This window comes from Olea europaea, unplaced genomic scaffold (genome assembly GCF_002742605.1).
Source record: "Olea europaea var. sylvestris unplaced genomic scaffold, O_europaea_v1 scaffold1216, whole genome shotgun sequence".
NCBI lineage: Eukaryota > Viridiplantae > Streptophyta > Magnoliopsida > Lamiales > Oleaceae > Olea > Olea europaea.
This window is the reverse complement of record NW_019229586.1, coordinates 66,793-87,380: the sequence shown is the minus strand read 5'-3', so window position 1 is coordinate 87,380 and position 20,588 is coordinate 66,793. Positions and strand designations below refer to the sequence as shown.

At 34.3% G+C, this 20,588-nt stretch overlaps 1 protein-coding gene across 1 annotated transcript; it reads left to right on the top strand.

Moving 5' to 3' along the window:
- Positions 1-4,422: 4,422 nt before the first annotated feature.
- Positions 4,423-20,118, top strand: LOC111374179 (NAD-dependent protein deacetylase SRT1). The gene is made up of 14 exons (XM_022996809.1): positions 4,423-4,718; positions 5,872-5,901; positions 5,982-6,074; positions 6,900-7,019; positions 7,302-7,402; positions 7,562-7,670; positions 8,399-8,478; positions 15,265-15,343; positions 15,449-15,502; positions 16,769-16,865; positions 17,008-17,090; positions 17,682-17,749; positions 19,165-19,270; positions 19,601-20,118. Exons 1-14 carry the CDS (start codon positions 4,620-4,622, stop codon positions 19,907-19,909), a joined length of 1,428 nt encoding a protein of 475 aa, XP_022852577.1. The 5' UTR covers positions 4,423-4,619; the 3' UTR covers positions 19,910-20,118.
- Positions 20,119-20,588: the final 470 nt, after the last annotated feature.

The window sequence follows — 20,588 nt, the reverse complement described above, 5'->3', positions numbered from 1 at the left end:
CACAAGATCGTGAAATCTTGATAAGTTCGGTTTGTTCAGCCAGAACAAGGATTGGAAGCAATTTGCCTCTTTGAATTAATTCTCAAAATTTCAATGTCTGAATACAATGAATGAAAAAATTGCAATTTTTACCTAAACCCTAAATTAATGGAAAAAACGAAATTTTAAGAGTCCAAACATAATAGACTTGCCAAAAATAAGAATTATAGCTAAATTAAAAGTCTAGTGAAAAAAGGAAATTTCTGGCTCGAAAATGTGCTATGCGAATTGGATAATACCGCATAGAAGAAGCAGTTTACCCGGCTAATTTCCCTGCCTCCATGTATGCGACTGCAAGGCTGGGACTACTATGTCCCAGCCTTGCGGTCACACAGTAGTCGGTTGACTCCAATTGTGGTCCTTCAATTCAATCGGTTCCAAGATTATTCGGCTCTGGTCCCCAACACGTAACTGGACCCTTGGCTTGCCAACTTTACCCTTTTGAACTTCGTTCCTCGAACACACATTTGTATGGCTTTGTGCATTGTCTTTGACCTGAATGTTCCTCGATCGAGCCCTTCGAGCCTTCTCCATGACTTCAGCACTCAGGATTGATCTTGGTTGACTCAAGATTAGATCAGACCCTCCCTCTTTAGGAGGATTCATCCCCGAATCCGTGTCTGGTTCAAAGGTCGTGCCCCCTTCATCTTCTTGTCCCCTATCCAACAATTGATTGAGACCCTTGCACTTCGTATTGTCATGATTGATCACTCCCTCATCGTTGGTCATTAAGTTCTCCGGCTATGATGCCTCAATCGGATACTCAAATGGTGATATCCCTTTAGCAAAGTCCTAATGCACTAATTGATCATAATCCTGCAATAAAGAATTATAAAAATTGGGGAGGGATATGTGAGGATCCACCAACTCACTTCCACCACCAAGCTCACTCTTCTTCGCATATAAACTCCCTTTTTATTTTTCTTTCACTTTCCCCACATCACCCTTCAATTTCAGCTGGTCTTCATACACTTGTTGGGGAGTCATAGGTACAAGTGTAATAGTTTTTTCATCGATGTCAAAAATGTACCTATTTCTAAACCCATCATGTTTCACCTTCCTATCGTATTGCCAAGGTCTACCCAACAATAAATGCCCCACATCCATTGGCACAACATCACATAGTACTCCATCCTTATACTTCCCTATGGAAAAATTCAATAACACCCTCTTGTTCACCCTAACCTCTCCATGATCATCCAACCACTGCAATCGATATGGTTTTGGGTGTTTGATAATTTTTAAGCCTAACTTCTCAACTAAGGTGGTACTAGCTAAGTTCGTGCAACAAGCGTCATCGGCCCCCCCCCCCCCAATTTTTATAGAAGAAAATAGTAGATCGATAAAGAATATATTGTTAAAAACTAAGAATTTTTTTGAATTAACGTGTAATATTATTTTATTAAATAATATATAATTAAAAAAAGAGAAAAAATATATTTTAAAAACAATCGGATCGACCGATCAAGCAAGCACTTAGTACGCATTAAAAAGGGCTTAATAAAAATTCATACTGGATTAGATGCGCCGTGTGTAACGTTCGTTACGTACCTCCCAAAGAGTCAAAGACTATCATCTACAAACTCTTTCCTTGTCTCACACGTAATACATGTTTACGTGTTGTTGGTGGGGCCCACGGACAAATCATCAGTATGTGGCACAATTAAACAAGACTAAAGATATCACATGAGGAGGGTAACATAATCAATTATTTTCATTTGATTTCCATTAAATTACATTTTATTATTTTTATCATATTTTCAATCACACAATCTTCCATAAAATAATATTACACGTAATTCGAAAAAAATTTCTTCTTTTCAACTTCTTATTTTTCAAAAAAAGTTATTCCACCTACTTTCATTTCAAAAAAATAAGGGCCAAACGTGGACATATATATCTGCTTAGGAATGATTTATAAATGATTTAATTCGTAAATAATTAGAAATAAATGATGTGTAAGTGAATAATATTTATGGATTGTATGTATGATAGAAAGTAATGTTTGATAATTTATAAAATACTTACAATTTTTGTCTAATAGAGCTATGTTAGACTCATGCCTATAAGAGTATATTTAATTGATATGAAAAATATCATCTATAATATAAAATATTTTACTTGTTTTGAGGAAATAAAATTTTAATCCTCTCAAATAAAACGTTTTCTTTAAAAACAACGAAAATTATGTATATTTTCAAAAGTTGAAAAATATTTTTAATGAAAAAAATAACAATCAAATACTTCAAAGTAGGAATTTGGATGGAAATCTGATATTTTTCATAAAAAACAAATACAATCAAACATATCCTAAGCGTTTTATCCATACATTTTGAAGGAGTCAAAAGTACTATTCATTTATCCATGACATATTTATATCTATTTATATTTTAGATTGCTTATTAAACACTTTAAATTCGAACAACTTCTATATATCTATGTATGAAGTGAATATGGTTAAATGTGCTAACTAATTATGTATTGCACTATGCTCGTGTTTGGTGGAAAATTAAAATTAGATTTTTAGTAAATTTTGAAAAAAATTGATTAAATCTGTGATTTAAAAGTCGCGAGTTCTATGAAATACGTTATTAAAATTAATTGTTAATTTTAACTAAAGTAAAAATCAATGATACGTTTATTTTACTATTTTTAGTTTTAATTTTACAAAACATTGACAACGTATTTTGTCTAGTATTTTTAGAAATATTTTTCAAAAATAAAGATAAACCTATAATATAAAACTCAAATCACTAATTTTGAGTACTTTCAGTGAAACTTTGAAAAAAATACTCAAAACATGAAAAATAAGTGTTTAGATAAAACTTATTTAGATAAAATTAACAAATTATTAAAAATTAAAATTATAAAATTATAACAAATAAAATTTTAATATTTTTGAAAAATAAAATATAAAAAAAATGTTTTGAGCAAATAAAATATAAAATTCTTAAAAAAACTAAAATTCTAAAAATTAAAAATTATGAAGAACAAATTATAAAAATAAAAATAAAGATTATAATAAATAAAGAGTAAAAACAATTCAAAATTTTAATGATTATCTACATGAAAATTCTAAAAATATTTTTAAATGAACATATATTTTCAATCTACATCATTAATTATTATTATTATTATTTCATATATTTTTAACATCATAGAAGAGAATCTCTTTAATTGAACCAGCATACTTCTGTATAGTGCTTACGCAATGGTTGAAACAAAAACACATTTGTTTGTGAATTCCATTTGTCCATTTTTCGGGGTCTCAAAGGGTGTGAAAACACATAAGAATTATTGAATGGAAATGAAAAAAAGATGTAACTTCAGTTTCAATTTATTATCTATTTTTATTTTACTTTTGTAGAGAAAAAATATTGTAAGATTCATCAACTTTAAAATGTATTATTTGATAATGTATTAACATAAAATTATTCTATTATTATTGAATAATTATATTTTACAGAATAAAACGTCATAAAATAATTATTTAAAATTTCAAACCAATTGTTTTCTAGTTTTATGTTATCGAGAATTAATTTTTAAAATGACAAATCAAGTGCATTTTTTAGTAATCTTAAACCAGGCTTTCAAAACAGAAAACTGAAAATAAATTCAAAACTCAAAACTGAAACACAAAACAAACAACCCTAAGATTTTAATCCCCACTAAACATGGGCTATAATTCAAGTATCATATTACTATATTGTATTATATATATTTATTTATTTATTTAATTTGGGTTTTTTTATTAATACCAGTGTAATATGGTATATCGAGTTTGTCTATATCAATTTGTTTTTAATGAGATAACATCTCACCTTAATAGTGCCTAACTACGAAAGTAAAGAGAACAACATAAAAAGAGCATGTTTGGCAAGTAAAATAATTTTCTATGAAAAAAATTATTTGTTGAGTAAGTCAAGACAAACTTCCATTTTTAAAAAATCACTCATTCTTAAGCCCCATTTGATCATTATTTTAGAAAATTGAGTTTTGAATAGTATTTTTTTTTGAAGATTGTGTAGTTAAAAAGAGAATATTTACATGTAAAATATTTTATTACGTAAATGTGTGATTGGAAATGAATATGAGAATTAAGAGTTTTGGAATGACGGAGATCAAGCATGGGTTAAATTGGACTAATCTATAAATTTAAACAAAAGCCCTCTTAAGTCCTGTTTGACGGGAATTTTAAAATGTCAAAACTTGCTTTCCTAAAAATAAGAAGCTTTTTCTTAAACATATTTTGACAGTGTTTTGAAAGTAATTTGTCTGAATAACTTCTAGAGGAAAGTTGACCTAATATAAATTTATCGAAAAACTCTTGTATCTTAAGCAAAAACAAAAGGAAAAGCAAAAAGCGCTCAAACGAGCCCTCATTCTTTCTTCACATACAGCGTGTGAATAGAAAAGGCTTTTGGGTGTCTCCTTAAAAGAGGCCAAACACGTCCTTATGTAGTACTTCATAGCTAACAGTGACCCCCTCCGCTTCCCTTCCATTTTCTTGATCAACTTTTATTCAGAAAAGCAAGAGTATAAGAAAAAGGGATTGTCATTTGTAGAGAGCGGAAAAAACTATGTCTCTGGGGTATGCAGAGAAGCTTTCTTATATAGAAGACGTGGGCAAAGTTGGAATGACTGAGTTTTTTGATCCCCCTCATGTTTTGCAAGAAAAAGTGAGATTTTCCGTTTCATTTTCCGCCCATTTTTCCCTTTTACAGTTTTATGATAATGTTTTACTGGGTTCTTTTTGATATGTGTTATTGCTATATAGTTTTCTGCTTTAATGGTGATTTTCTTCTTCTCTGCAATAGCGAAACATAGTTATTTGGGCATTTCTGCTTGATGTTTAGGCCATTCTGCACTTGGATACCCTGTTCGGGGATTTTAAAGTGTTCTGTATAGTTCATTGATGAGATCTGATTTGTGGGTATTCGCATTTGGCTGTGGAAGTTATTGGATTATGCATTCTGTGCTGTTTTTTTTCTTTTTTTTTGGCTCGAATTCATATTTTGGGCCTGGTTTGATGTCTTAAAGCATTACTGGTGCATGAAAAATCAAAAGCGCTAGAATCTCATTTGTCAATAATCGATCAGATACCTGTTTATTGGAAGTCAAGTGTGATAAAATTTGATTGGAATAATAATTCGTGGTTTCGAGAGGATTTGGCTAATCATGACAGGAATTGATAATGTAAAATGAAAGCATGAGTGATTGTGCTTTTCTCTGAGCAATTATCAATTTGTGGATTGAGAAAGGGGCGTGGCATTTTACGATACTAGGGAATTGGTATTCTTGATCTACAATCATGTAATTCTTTCTATTGAATGCTCATGATTTGTGTCTTCCAAATGTATGTTTCAAACCCAAATCACCGTATTCTTATCATAGTTTTACCTATAAATGTAAGAACATATGTGGAAATTACGGTGTACACAAAGGACATATCTGCTGACCTTAGAAGCTGTATAATTTTCTTGGATTGTAAGCATAATGATCCTTCATAATGTTCTAGAAACTAGATTATTTTTTTCTGCGAGCCAGTTGGTCAACGGTTGTTCCTTTTTGCAGTTCTAAGAAATTTACATTTGATTATTTATGATGAAACAATTTAGTAAAAGAATGTTGTAAGGTACAGAGTATTGCTATAGCTACTAATCTTAAGTTGATTCAGACCTTATATCCCTTATCTCTCAACAACTTCTGATGTATTATGTTTGTCTTTTTACAAATATGTCCTTTCATACCCATTGAATATGATTCATAAATATTGTTTGATCCGATTTTGAGTGCTCACAGCATTGACTTTTTTATGTCTCAAAATTGCAGATTGAACGACTCAGCATGATTATCAAGAGGGTCTGGTCCAATATTTGTTTTATAGTCTTCCTTTTTAATTTTCCTTCAATTGAACCCTACATTCTCGTTCCTTTATGCAGAGTAAGCACTTAGTGGTATTTACAGGAGCAGGAATATCCACTTCTTGTGGCATACCAGACTTTCGTGGGCCCAAAGGCATTTGGACACTTCAGGTAAAGACTGTAAAATTTCACAAGAAGAAAGAGCTCCCTGTACTTGTTGAGAACCAATTTTTGACAGGCTTTAATCCGTAATGTGCATTCTAGAAAATGCTGTGAATCTGGCTATGGTGGTTTTTACTACTAACAATATGAGCATGTTTGGCTAAGCTTAAAATGTTTACTCGTAAGTAAGTTCTTTCATAAATAAATAAGTAAGCTTTAAAATAAATAACTATTTTATGGATCAAAGTTGGTGATATGTTTTACTTATTTTATTGGCAGGCTGAGTACTTTCAAAATAATTAACCTTTTTTCTTAAACTTAAATCTGCTAAAATGTGTGCATGTGAGAGATTAGAAAATTATTAACCATTTCCCACTGGAAAAAACTTGTTCCTTGGAATTATATTTTGATGCTTATCTTTCCTGAATCATGAGGCCGACCATCCTACCCACAGTGACGGAGTTCTGGCCATTGGTTTTGTGAACTTCCATTATTTCAAGGTCTATCTTTATGAAAAGGTTATATAAATGGATTCAGTGAACTTTTCATGGTCATTCATTTGACCAACCACAAGAAGATTCTCCCTTCAGAAGGAAAACTACAGGGAGATTCAGTGTTGAACATAAATAATGAGAAGATAGGGCACATATTTTGTTACTAGGAGCAGGAATAGATTAATAGTATTTCATCTGAGTTTCTGTTGCATTTTTCTGGGAGTGAATTTGTACATAGAAATGTTTTCAAGAAATTACATGGCCATCTTTTATTGCTGTTTATTAACTAAAAGAAGAGAGATCACAGTTCATTCAGAGCCAACTTTTCACTCATTTGTAGCGCCAAGGCAAAGCCTTGCCAGAAGCATCTCTACCTTTCCATCGTGCAATGCCAAGCGTAACTCATATGGCATTGGTTGGATTAGAGAAGGCTGGAATCCTGAAGTTTCTTATAAGCCAGGTAGCAAATTACTGTTTAATTGGCTTCCTTTGTGAAAGTATTAGTGAAGATTTGAAATTAATTGAATGAACTTTATTTCTTCCTCACACTCCACCTTTTCTCAAGGAACCAATTTTAACGTGCTCTTCATGAACTTCACTTTATTAATATCATGTGGAGAAATTTAATAGCAACTATTGTGTCCTTAAATCATTTTGAGCTTTTTGGGTGCGTAGCATTTAAAGTTCCAGTGATTTTTCATTAGACTAGTGTATGTTTTTGACTATGGTCTTAAAATTCTAGAATATTGATGCCCTTCATCTACGTTCCGGAATACCAAGGGAAAAACTTTCTGAATTGCATGGAAACTCCTTCATGGAACTATGTCCATCCTGTGGAACTGAGTAAGGATTATGGACTATGCCATTTCATTGTATTAAGCCTTTATATCCTTTTCTCTAATTTGGAAAAACTCTCTCTCTCTCTCTCTCTCTATATATATATATATATATATCCACACACAGACAAGTAATATATTAATATCCTACGTTTTTCCTGTGAAGGTATTTGAGGGATTTTGAAGTTGAGACCATTGGACTGAAGGAGACTTCACGGAATTGTTCCAAGGCAGGCTGCACCTCAAAACTGAGGGACACAGTTCTTGATTGGGAGGTACTAATTTTTCGTTGTTAAAGTTTCTAATTTGCATTAATCATAAAGCACAAATAAATAATACCTGATTCCATCGATTGACAAAGCTGGATGGTTCTTCCAAAAGAGTCAACTAGAAAAGTTTTTCAATTGAGCTAAAAAATGTTTTCAAAAAAATAATGCACGAGGGATTTCAAATCTTTAGCTAGTTTATATGATCTTTATAAAAATACGAGTAGAGGTTTCAAAAGGGATGGCCCGATGCAAAATTGGTTATGGGACAGCCCATTCAGGGGGCAATGTGCCCCTCCAGCATGTCCTCGCTTGGCCCATTCTGTTTTTATTTGGGGTGTGCCTGCGACAGGCCTTTTACATGCTGGGTGGTGTGCTGCATTTTGACACCGCTATATATGCGTATGTTTATCATTCCTTAAAGCCATTAATAATTTGTAATTAGCCTACTTCAACAACCAGCAAGATTTCTTCACTCTTCACCATCTCTAGACCACAAGTCCATGAATGGTGAATTTAGTAAATAGAGCACGTAAGGAGTTCTATATACTCTTCAGCGAGAATTATAGTGCCTAAGAAGCACAACTTCTGATAAAAAAGAGACGAACAATTAGATTTCACAAGTATGAGGAAAAAATAAAAATTGCGAGTACTTGAGTCGGTGCTTTACCATTAACTATTGTCCAATAGACCAAGGTCTATCACCTTGTTGGGTCATAGTTGATTCTCTCTCTCAGGATGCTTTGCCGTCAAAAGAGATGGGTCCAGCAGAGAGGCATTGCAAAATGGCTGATGTTGTACTATGTTTAGGAACAAGGTAATCGCTCTGATAAACATGTCCTCTACGTCTCCTTCTATTTGGGGTTGCAGCTTTTTTCCCTTAAGAGATTAGCTTGCTAGATTATTTTCTTTCGAGCAAAAAGTTCATACTAACAACATGTTGACTGTAGTTAAAAGTAAATCAAACTTACGTTTAAGTTACTTATTTTGCCAACACTACTTTCAAAGTTTCTTTTTGCCACTAACGAAACTTACTTTTCTTTATTACTTAACTCAAGTCCTAAAAAAGTAACTTCTATGTATAGCTAATCATTCTCTAAATCTCAACTGTTTTTGTGGCTGTGATAGAAATTTGAGATTACAATGTTATGTTCGCACCTTTTGACATGCTTCCTTCCTTGGTTATCAAACCTTGTCATGGCTGAAGGAGCCTTGGATAATTAATATGTACAATAACCTGACTATCAGTTTCCAGCTTCTAGACTTCTATCTACTTGACGTTGGGCAGCAGTGGGGCTAGGAGTTCATGTAATGAGGGCCATGGCAAATACATATGTAGACACAAGTGTCATATAATATACATTATGACCTCTCTAAATTAGTACTTCAATAATTAATAACTTCTGAAATTTAATAAAAAGTTCATGAAACTGACAGCTTTCTACAGGCATAATTTAATGATTTTGATATCTAATAATTAATACAAAATATCAAAAAGAAAAAAATAGCAGAACGTTCCTTAGAGAATCATCTATCTAGAATAGCCAATTTCTTCTAGGTCATCCTGATCTCGTACTAGATACCTGGGAGCTATGATGCTCGGACCCGGGTACGGGCATGGGTAAAGGTGCGTATTTAAGTGTTGGATCTTTTATTTTCTAAAATGTAGGATATGAGGAAATGGCTAAAAAGAGTCAAAATTTCGGACACGAGTACGTGGGTACATCTTTTAAACTTCAATTTTTTTACTAGCCCAAGATTTCATTTTAAATAGACAAAAATCAGTTGTTTACAAAGATGAAAATGACTATTGAACAAGGGGTTAAGACGAATAACATAGAATTTTGGGGTTTAGTTTTTAATTATGAAAAATTAATTATTAAATGTTATATAAAATAGAAAATAGGGAACTTGATTGCAATTTGGACTTAGTGGAGTACTAAGCAGCACTATATGGAACACCTTTTCATTTTATACAAACAAAATCTTAAACCACTGATACAGAAAGGAAAAGAAGAAAAGTGAAAGAGAAAAGAAAGGAGGGGAAAACCTAGTGTCGTCACATTTTTCCACTCTCTCTGAGATAACACTAGGTTTATAGAGAGCAGAAACGGGAAAGAAAAGGAAAAGAAGAAAAAGAAAGAAAGAGCAAAAACGGTTAGAATAATAAGATAGAATTACCGTCCTACATTGTGGTTTTCTCTTTTGTTTTTCTACCTAGCTTTATGGTATTAGAGCCAAGGGCCATCTGAGCAGGTGAAATGGTCAAAACGGCCATGACTGGTACACGCAAAAAAGAGGAATCCAGAGTCTCAACAGGGACCTCTGAGCCTATCTCTACTAGTGTACCCATCACTCCTAATCATCCTGCCATGGCTACTCTCTTCGAAAATTTCTCTCTCCAAATTACCACGACCCGATTGAATGGCAGAAACTTCCTCCAATGGTCTTGATCTGTCCTAATGGTTATCCGTGGTCGGGGATGTCTGGGTTATGTAACTGGAACCACAATAAAACCGGCAAAAGATGACCAATCCTACGCAACTTGGGACGCCCAGAACGCTATGGTGATGTCTTGGATCATAAATTCAATGGAAGAAGATATTAAAGAACCTTATCTATATCATTCTACAGCTAAAGAACTCTGGAATGCTCCTACCGTTGCCTTCTCCGATCTGGAAAATTCAGCCCAGCTATTTGAACTCCGGAATAAGGCACAAAACTTACATCAAGGATTCCTTGATGTTACACAATACTACAACGCTCTGCAACGACTATGGCGGGAAATTGATATGTTTGTTCGAATCGACTAGGTTACGCCAAGAGATGCTGAGAAATATAAAAAATAGGTGGAAAAGGAGAGAATTTATGACTTCTTGGTTGGGTTGGTACCAGAATTGGACGAAGTAAGGGGTAGATTACTGGGCATGAAACAAATCCCAGCAATCGATGAAATTTTTGCTAAGGTGCAACGCGAGGCCAGCCGAAGACCCGTCATGCTTGGAGATTCCAAGCAACCTTCCATGGAAAATTCAGCACTCGTCGCTCGTGGTCATGAACAATAACGGGTAACTAGAAAAAATGGTGGTTCATGGTGCGACCACTGCAAAAGGACGAATCACTCCGCCGATCATTGCTGGGTCCTACACGAGCGACCACCAAGCCGAAAGCAATGGACTCGTAATGATGGAAGACCGAATCATGTCCACCATGAAGAACATCAGCCGTGTCACTGGACTCCAGAGTTCTATCGAAGCTAGCCCAAAAGTGTCTGAAAATGTCTCGTTATCTCTCACCAAGATCCAACTTGAACAACTTTATAAGCTTATTACTCCATCCAGTAGCTCATCAAACTCGAGTGGCCCATCACACTCGGGTTTATTAATTGAAAAAGGTAATTTTATTTCAGCATTAACAAGCAGGAGTAATATTGAACATTAGGTTATTGACTCTGGAGTCACCGATCATATGATGGGATGTAAAAAATTGTTTCATTCATACTCACCATGCCCTGGACATTTTAAAGTAAAAATTGTAGATGGGTCGCTCGCCGCAGTTGCTGGAATGGGGAATATTCAACTCAGTACATTTGTTGAATTAAAATCTGTTTTACATGTTCCGAGTCTTCCTTGCAATCTTCTCTCTGTTAGCAGATTAACAAAAGATTTGAACTGCAGTGTTAACTTTACTGAGTCATTGTGTACCTTTCAGGACTTGATTTCAAGGAAGAGGATTAGCAATGCTAAAGAACGTGAGGGACTGTACTATTTTCTGGAGGACGCCTACTTGAATAAACAAGCTCAAATTGCAAGTTGTGAGTCTATCCCTATAGAAGAAGAAATAATGTTATGGCATCGTCGTTTAGGTCATCCTAGTTTTTCATATCTTAAATATTTGTTTCCATCTTTGTTTTGCAATAAAGATAATTTTCAATGTGATATCTGTCAATTAGCCAAACATTCTCATTCTTCATTCCCCACTCATGATTATAAATCTTCTTCACCATTTACTTTAATACATAGTGATATATGGGGTCCTTCTTGGAATAAAACTGTTACTGACAAACGTTGGTTCATAACATTTATAGATGATCATAAGAGGGTATGTTGGGTCTATTCGTTGAAAGATAAGTCCGAAACTGCACAAATTTTTAAAATTTTTTACTCTATGATCCAAGCTCAATTTGATGCAAGAATAAAAATCTTTATAATCGACAACGGACGAGAGTGCTTCAGTCAAGTCTTAGGAGACTTTCTCACCGGAGAAGGCATCATACACCAATGTTCGTGTCATTACGCCACAGCAAAATGGAATAGCCGAAAGAAAAAATCGTCACCTCCTTGAAATTGCTAGGGCACTTATGTTTACCAGTAGAGTTCCAAAACACTTTTGGGGTGATGCAGTCCTTACTGCATGTTACGTTGTAAACAGAATGCCTTCTCCGATACATAATTTTGTAACCCCCCTAACTATTCTGTCAAAAGTGTACCCACAAGTTCGATCGATCTCATTGATACCACTGAAAGTATTTGGAAGTAGCCTTTACTCATATCCATGATCACGAAGATACTAAGCTAGACCCTAAGGCTCGAAAATGTGTGTTCTTAGGCTACTCGCTTACATATCTATGGATGTCACTTTCTTTGAATCTCTTCATTTTTTTCCCAAAATTCTCCTTAGGAGGAGAAACATTGTACCTATGATGGGAATTTTTGGGAAACTCCACCACAGACACCTATGCCACACATTGAAGAAAACTCTATCCCCATATTTGAACCATCATCTTCCACACTTCCTAATCCACATGTTGATTCTCTTGTACAACCAAGTTCAATGACAGTGGGAGATAATAACTTGCTGAAACATCAGAGCTACGTGGATATTCAAGGAGACAAAATCCAGAAATTGTGGAACACCTCACAGTTCAACAGCAAAGCCGTGAATCTAATCCAAATTCAGGTAGCTTCCTTAATACACAGTTTGATGCTATTAATGATTTGGATGTGCCTATAGCCCTCAGGAAGGGAGTTAGATCTTGTACACAACATCCTATTTCAGACTTCATTGGAGATAGTCATCTATCCAGATCAGTTCAAACACTTGCAGCGAACCTATCATTGATCAATACTCCAAAATCTATTCATGAAGCCTTGGCAATTCCAGAATGGAGAAAAGCAGTTAAGGAAGAAATGACAGCCTTGAATAAAAATAAAACATGGCAGCTTATGGAAAAACCTAAAGATAAGCCCATAGTTGGGTGCAAATGGGTGTTTTCAGTGAAATACAGGTGAAATGGTTCAGCAGAACTCTATAAAGCTAGGTTAGTGGCAAGGGGATATTCTCAGACTTATGGAATTGACTACAGGAAACCTTTGCTCCAGTTGCAAAGTTGAACACAATGAGAGTTCTTTTGTCTCTGGCAGCTAATCTAGACTGGAAACTACAACAATTGGATGTAAAAAATGCTTTTCTGAATGGTGATCTAGAGGAAAAGGTATATATGGATCTCCCCTGGATTTGATGAAGCTAAGACCGAAGGAAAAGTCTATAAACTAGAAAGTCTTTATATGGGTTGAAGCAATCCCCATGAGCCTGGTTTGATAGGTTTATGAAAGTGGTATGTCAACAAGGATATAAACAAGCCCAATCGGATATCACCATGTTTTACCGGCATTCAGATGGAAAAATTACCATCCTAATAGTTGATGTGGACGATACAGTCTTGACCGGTGATCACTATGAAGAAATGGAGAGATTGAAGAAAGCTCTTTCAACCGAGTTTGAGATAAAAGATTTGGGTCCCTTACGATACTTTCTAGGTCTGGAGGTTGCTAGAAATAGGAGTGGTATCTCTGTTTCACAAAGAAAGTATGTCTTGGATCTCTTAGGAGAAACAGGTATGTTGGGAAGTAAGCCAGTTGATGTCCCTATAAATCCCAATCATAAACTGAGGAATTGCTTAAAAAGTACACCTGTTGATAAGGGAAGATATCAACGTCTAGTTGGCAAACTTATTTACTTATCATACATAAGGCCAAATATTGCTTTTGCAGTCAGTGTTGTGAGCCAATTCACGCATGCTCCATTCAAAGAGCATATGAAAGTTGTTTATCAAATCTTGAGATATTTGAAAGGGACTCCTGGGTATGAAATTTTATTCAGAAAGAATTCTGAAAGATCTATTGAAACCTTCATCGATGCTAATTGGGCTGGTTCAATAACAGACAGGAGATCTACAACTGGTTATTGTACCTTCGTGTGGGGGAAATCTAGTCACTTGGAGAAGTAAGAAACAACCAGTTGTGGCCAAAAGCAGTGCTGAAACTGAATTCAGAGCAATGGCACATGGAATCTATGAAATAATATGGTTAAAGATACTGTTAAGTGAACTTGGGATTAAGGAGAATAAGCCTATGAAAGTTTATTGTGATAGCAAGGCGGCCATTGCAATGTCACAAAATTCTGTTCATCATGACAGAACTATATATGTAGAGGTCGATAGACACTTCATCAAGGAGAACATAGAAAAAAAGACAATATGCTTGGTATATGTACCTTCTTCCGAGCAGGTCACAGACTTATTAACAAAAGGTTTATTTAGACCCATGTTCAGAAAAATGGTGGACAAGTTGGAATTATTTAACTTGTATCGACCAGCTTGAGGGGGAGTGTTGAAGATTCCAGAAATTAGAAGCAGATTTGGTGGTCATTTTTCCCATAATTCGTGGCTCCATCAATGTCAACTTATAGTTCATTTCTTTATTTATGAGATTGACATATATTTGAATTTGGTAGAAATCCCTAGAATAAAGTAATGTGTCTGCACTTTGACACTATAAATACTTGTACTTCGCTGGATTCAATAATAAGATAGAATTGCTATCCTGCATTGTGGTTTTCTCTTTTGTTTTTGTACCCAGCTTTAAATAGAAATGGGGTGGTGAATCAGAGGTTGATCAATTGCAGTTGTAAGTTCTTTTTGTATTGCTTGTTCCTTCGGACTTTCTTCAATTTCTTGATTTTCCTCTTCAAAGATTCCTTGTGTTTAATTTTTAATAATTGAAGACTTTCTATCAACTAGAATCATGTGGTAGCATTAGTAAATATGCACGAAATAATAATTATTATTATTATTATTTTTAATATAGATGTTCTACAAATTAAAAACCCTTGCTAATGGATAAATTACTGTATAATAGATAGTGTTAATTTAGAGATGTCACACTTTATCATAAAAACGTAATCCACTTTTGCTTTCCAAAATTATGATCATTTTTGGAGTTGCAACTTTAATTAGTAGTTATTTTCTAATTGAGGGCTTTCATAATCACCCAATGCTGTTTCAAGTTTTGTAATTTATGGCTAGTTCCCTATAACTTCGAAATTGACCTAGATTAGAGGTTAAGTGGAATGTCTTAAATAAATATTGAATTCCACGAATTTTTTCTGTAACTTGTAATGCCTATATTGTTTCTATTGATTGCTGCAGTCTTCTTCTAGTGGACCTCAAAATCACTCTTCTGTTTGTATTTCTTGGTAAATTTTGACAGACTTGAGTATTTAAAATCTTCTCCATTTCATAAAAATGCTTTACTTTGTGCAGTTTGCAGATTACGCCTGCATGTAATTTGCCTCTAAAGTGTCTACGGGGTGGGGGTGAGATTGTAATTGTGAATCTTCAGGCATGTTCATATTTCTCCCACAATATATGGCTCACCTCTTAATGCATGCCGCCAGGAGATAAATGAATAAATACACGAGTTTAGTTATATATTCTAATTTTACAGGAAACGCCAAAGGACAAGAAAGCAAGTTTGGTGATCCATGGACCTGTAGACAAGGTATTGCTTTTTGGTGATATGCTGCTAAGCTTTGTTTTCCTTAATGGATTTTAATCCAAGAAAATATTTCTTCCCTATCTTTTTTGCACTAATATACAGAACTTTATTTAGCCCCCGTTTGATAAAAATTAAAATTCAGATTTTAATTTAAATCAAAGTCACCAACTAATTTTAATCACACATTTTATAGGATCCACAAATTTTCAACCACACATTTCATCAACTTTTGTCAAAATCTACTAAAAATTTGATTCTAATCCCCATCAAACAAGGGCTTAGTAAAAAATGCAAATAAGGTGTACATGAAAGAAAATATAGCAGCTAACTGCCCTTGGCCAACTTATCTAGAAATCTATGAAAGACTTTATTCAAGTAAAATTGGATTTTTGTGATCAAAGCGTTAAGTGTTGTTTGTTAAAAAACAGTGTTCCGAAAGGGAGGGAGAAGGCAAGGAGAAGGTGTGAAACTGAAGGAGAAAGCCTAGCCTATAGGGAAGGCATGAAAAAGGCGGTCAACTTTGTTTTTGACCACATAATCATGGGCCTAGGCACAAAAAGGAGTGCACCTTTTTATTTTTTGTCCAATTTTTATTTTTGATTTTTCAAAGGTTAAATAAACTAATTTAGGGCCCGTTTGGTAGGGATTTTGAGAATTGATTTTTTGACCGTTAGAAGAAAAATGGGATCCACATGTGAGAAAAGAGTAAAAAATTACGGCTTGAATAGTAAAATAACGGTCAAAAAATTAATTTTTTGGGGCAAAAAATCCCTACCAAACGGGGCCTTAATAAATTGAATAGTTATTAAGGGTTCTTCAAAATAATTAAAATAATGGTCTTAATAAAATAATTATTAATGGTATTAGAATAATTAGATTAATATTTAAGAATAGGAAAACATCTAATTACGTCTAGGCTTCAACGTCTGGGCTGGTAAGAATTTACCTTGTCAGGCTTTTAGTACCCTGGTACAAAAGATTAGGTATGATTGAAATCATAATAAACAAAATTTTAGCCTATTTTTCTTCTAAAACACTATCTACCATCTAGTATATTGTGATCATCTTTATCAAACATACATAAGTCAAGCAGCGAAACACTCTGTACATGTTACTGAGAAAATTCCCTTATTGTGGCAAAAGCCCATTCGACAAAGTTTCTGACCTAGCATTTTAAATTTTTAACCTTATAGATTCTTAGCTTTTATGTAAATTCTTGTGTTTTCTCTGCATCTATATGGAATTGCTCATTAACATGACCTCAAACAGGTGATTGCTGGAGTCATGAACACGCTCAATTTGCATATCCCTCCTTTTGTTAGAATTGATCTTTTTCAGATTGTTTTAACTCAAAGCTTGAGTCTAGGTAACTTCCCTTGATGACTCCTTTTGATCGATCTTTCTTCTTTCTTCATATTTTCTAATCAAATATCTTCGTACTGCATTCGAGTTCTTAATTTTATTCTTGAACATGTACTAATGATGCTTCTCTCTTTCTTCTTTTGCAGATAAAAAATATGTGAACTGGAATCTCAGGGTAGAGAGTGTGCATGGGAAGAAAGCTCCATTACCTTTTGTTGAATCTGTCAAGGTGATCTCATGACTTTCTGTGCATATATGTTATTCCCTTTTCTTAATTGGGTACATGTGGATTGAATGAGAGAAACCAACATTTAATACCAAAATAAAGATGATTGCACGTACATGGTTTATATGTTTGGCCAATCCAAATTGCATTCACAAATAAATTTCCTTTCTTTCACCTTGATTGACTATATGCACAATCTATTTGGTCTTCAATTCCAAATGAATTGCCCTCAGCGAAGTCACAAGCTAACAATTTACACCAAAATAAAGATGATTGTACGTACATGATTTACATTTTTGGCCAATCTAATTTGCATTCACCAATAAATTTCCTTGATTTCATCATGATTGACTATATGCACAAATATCAAATCTGTTCAGTCTTCAATTCCAAAATCTATCCCCAAAATGCCCTTCTCTTCTCCACGAAGGATTCTCCATACTCATGTGTCACTTGTGTCCCCGACGTCTCTTGGGTAGTACCCAGAACACTCCTAGGATTTGCACCTAGTCTACGTAAGCCATTCTTTGTTAATGGTCAAATCCTTGTTATTTTTGAGTCGTCAGTAAAATTTTTGTGGCATTCTGTGTTTAGGTCTCCTTCTCTGAAAGTCTAAATATGAAGGCAGCAGTTCTAGATAAGCAACCACTTGATCTGAAAAGGTACGTCACTCTTTTATGTAATGCAGAATGAACTTAGCCCGAAAATTCTCTCCAATCGAAGTGCAGAATATATCACTGCAAATTACAAATATTTTTTGAATTTGTGGTATTTCGAGTTGTCTTGAAATAGTGTCAATTTGTTTTAGAGTGCTGAAGGCTAAAATTTAAATAAATAGATTAATTCTATTTGACAAAAGTTTTTAGATGAGATGGTTCAACATGGCATTAACAAAAAAGAAAAAAGAAAAATGTTGGTTCGAGTGTTGCTGCTTACCCATTTATGTATTCTTATTTGTCAATGCAAAAATAATTTGGCCTACACTTGAGGTGGCTTGTTGAATCTTGATACAAGATAGAGGTTCTATAGGAATTCTATGTTAAGGAATTCAATTTTTTCTTTGATCCATTTGTTCACTGCTAAGAAGTTTCGATAAATGTTAAGATGATATAGTGCTACATTTGAAAACTTTTTCACTGGTTTTAAATCTGAATTCCAACTATACTACTAGTAAGTACATCTTCAATAGGCTCTTTATTCGTCTACTTTTCTCTATTTTATAGAGTTAAACCTCTTTTTGAGGTGTCCAATAAACTCGTTATCTTCAAGAATCAGATAAAGAGTGTATTTGACTCTCCAAACTTAGAGAGCCAAATCCACTCTCTATACGATGCTTCATTTATTATTGCACAATTTTCTATTCATTTCTTTAATTTCTACGACATTAAAGGTGGGAAGCAATAAAATAAAAAAGAGGGAGAATGATGAATAATAATTGCTTATGGGAAAAAACAAATGAATGAATATAGATAGTGGCATTGGAGTTGTGTAAAAAGTTTGAATTTTTATTTTTAAAAATTCCTTAAGTTGTTCTTTATATGATAAAAGATGCTCTTTAAAATGAAGAGCATTATTGGAGATGCTCTAAGAAATTATCGATTCTAGTAGTCTAAAATGCCTCGTGTAAGTATGTTGTGCATGTGGCTCATATAGAATGGAACACAGGTCTTGAATTAAATGGGCTGATGCTGGCACAGAGCGGAGCTACGGCATCGGCTTTGCGCGGGTTTAATTTACTGTCTGGTTATTAGGGACGCTGAATGGGTTGGGGGTGTGGGGGCAACGCCTCGCGGTACGGTACAGAGATATTTTCTATACGGGCCTTAAAGTCTTATATGGGCTCAGGCTAGAGTTAGTATAAATAATATGTTGTAACCCTATTTTTCACTACTGAATAAAGAAATATCCGCTTCGCTTTCGTGGACGTAAGCACACCGTCGAACTACGTAAATTCTTGTGTTGATTATCTTTTTCATCTCTTTAATATTGCGCATAAAATCCGACAAAGTAGCAGAAAGTAGGTATACAACAACTTTTTTTTGCTACATTTATATTTCTAATTTCTATTATTCATCAGGAGGACCGTGAGGACTGTAACGCCTTTTGAAATTCAGTTGAAACTGAACTTTAGCGCTGGTTGTAAGTGTTCATGCACAGAGCTCAAGATTCCAGTTGATTTTGAGGTGAGAATTCACCTTTGTTCAGCTATATTTATGTGTAAATTATATTTTTATCTTTTTAATATTTGTGTTTCTTTTATTCTTCACTCTCTATAACCTAACGTGTCAGGGTTTTGAAGTTATCTTGTCTTTTTTTTTTTTTTTTTATCGTTCTTTCTCTATGCGATTTTCATATATTTTTGGCATGGGGGGTGGGGCAGCGATTTATTGCCTTATAAATTGTGACAATTGCTGGTTAAGAAATAATTGGTTTTTGCAATGTGAATTTCACGGATGGATTTTGTTGCAGCATTTGTTATTTTCTACTGATATCGTGATAGCAAACATGTGCAGGTTTCAAAAGAATGTTTTAAGGAAGATAAGGACACCGTATTTCAGAAACTAAGAGATAAAGCCATTGAGGATCCACGTTGTGGGCAGACGGCAGTTGTCGAGAGGAAAGCTGTTTTAGCACCCAAAAGTGATGTCATGATCCATGCAGTAGTTACTGATATTGTTGAATTTGAAAGTTCCTCTGGACCTTTTGAAGTCTCTACTCGTAGTAATGGCTCATTGAAAATGCGCAATGAAGGTAAATATGACGAAAGGACAACTGGTAAGCGATCAAAGGTGCAAAAGCACGATAATTCACATCGTAGGTGATTCAGTTCTGGTAGAGTTTCGTAGACATATAGAAAGGATTTTGTTCGTTTTTCTAAGCCCAATTTGTAGGAGGAGATGTTGAAGTGTAGGGGCTGGATTTTTTTTTGCAATCAGTTTGCCAGATGGTAGGGATATGAAAATTCAGCAACAGTGAAAAGACTGTAGTTTAAGAATTGCAGAAACCAAATGAGAAGATATTAGTTTCCATAGTTTGTTGATGTCATTTGTTTATGTTCTTGCTACTATCGTCAAGAAATTAACAGACTTGCTATCTAGGGTCTTCACTCAGTCCCTGTGGACAAACCGAGTGAAAATCTTGGTGAGATTATCTATTTATTAAATGGCTCCAACGGACTACTAGCGAGAACGGCCATTGATGGTTCTTGACTTGCTGTAGACGAACCTTGCTGTAACAAGATGATATCACTAGATTCGAGTAGTCTAGGGGACCACATTGGTTAGAATGATAAGTCTTTAAGATAAACTTTGATGAATAATGCTATTTGTACATGATGGAGTTATACAATGATTTACATATAGATAGATTGTTAATGGATAGGGTATGAACTAGATCCGATTCGATGATTCAATGGATATTTGAATAATATTCGATTCGATAATTCGGTTCAAAATTGAAGAAATTAGGAAGATAAAAAATTTATATTAGTCTACTTCTTAG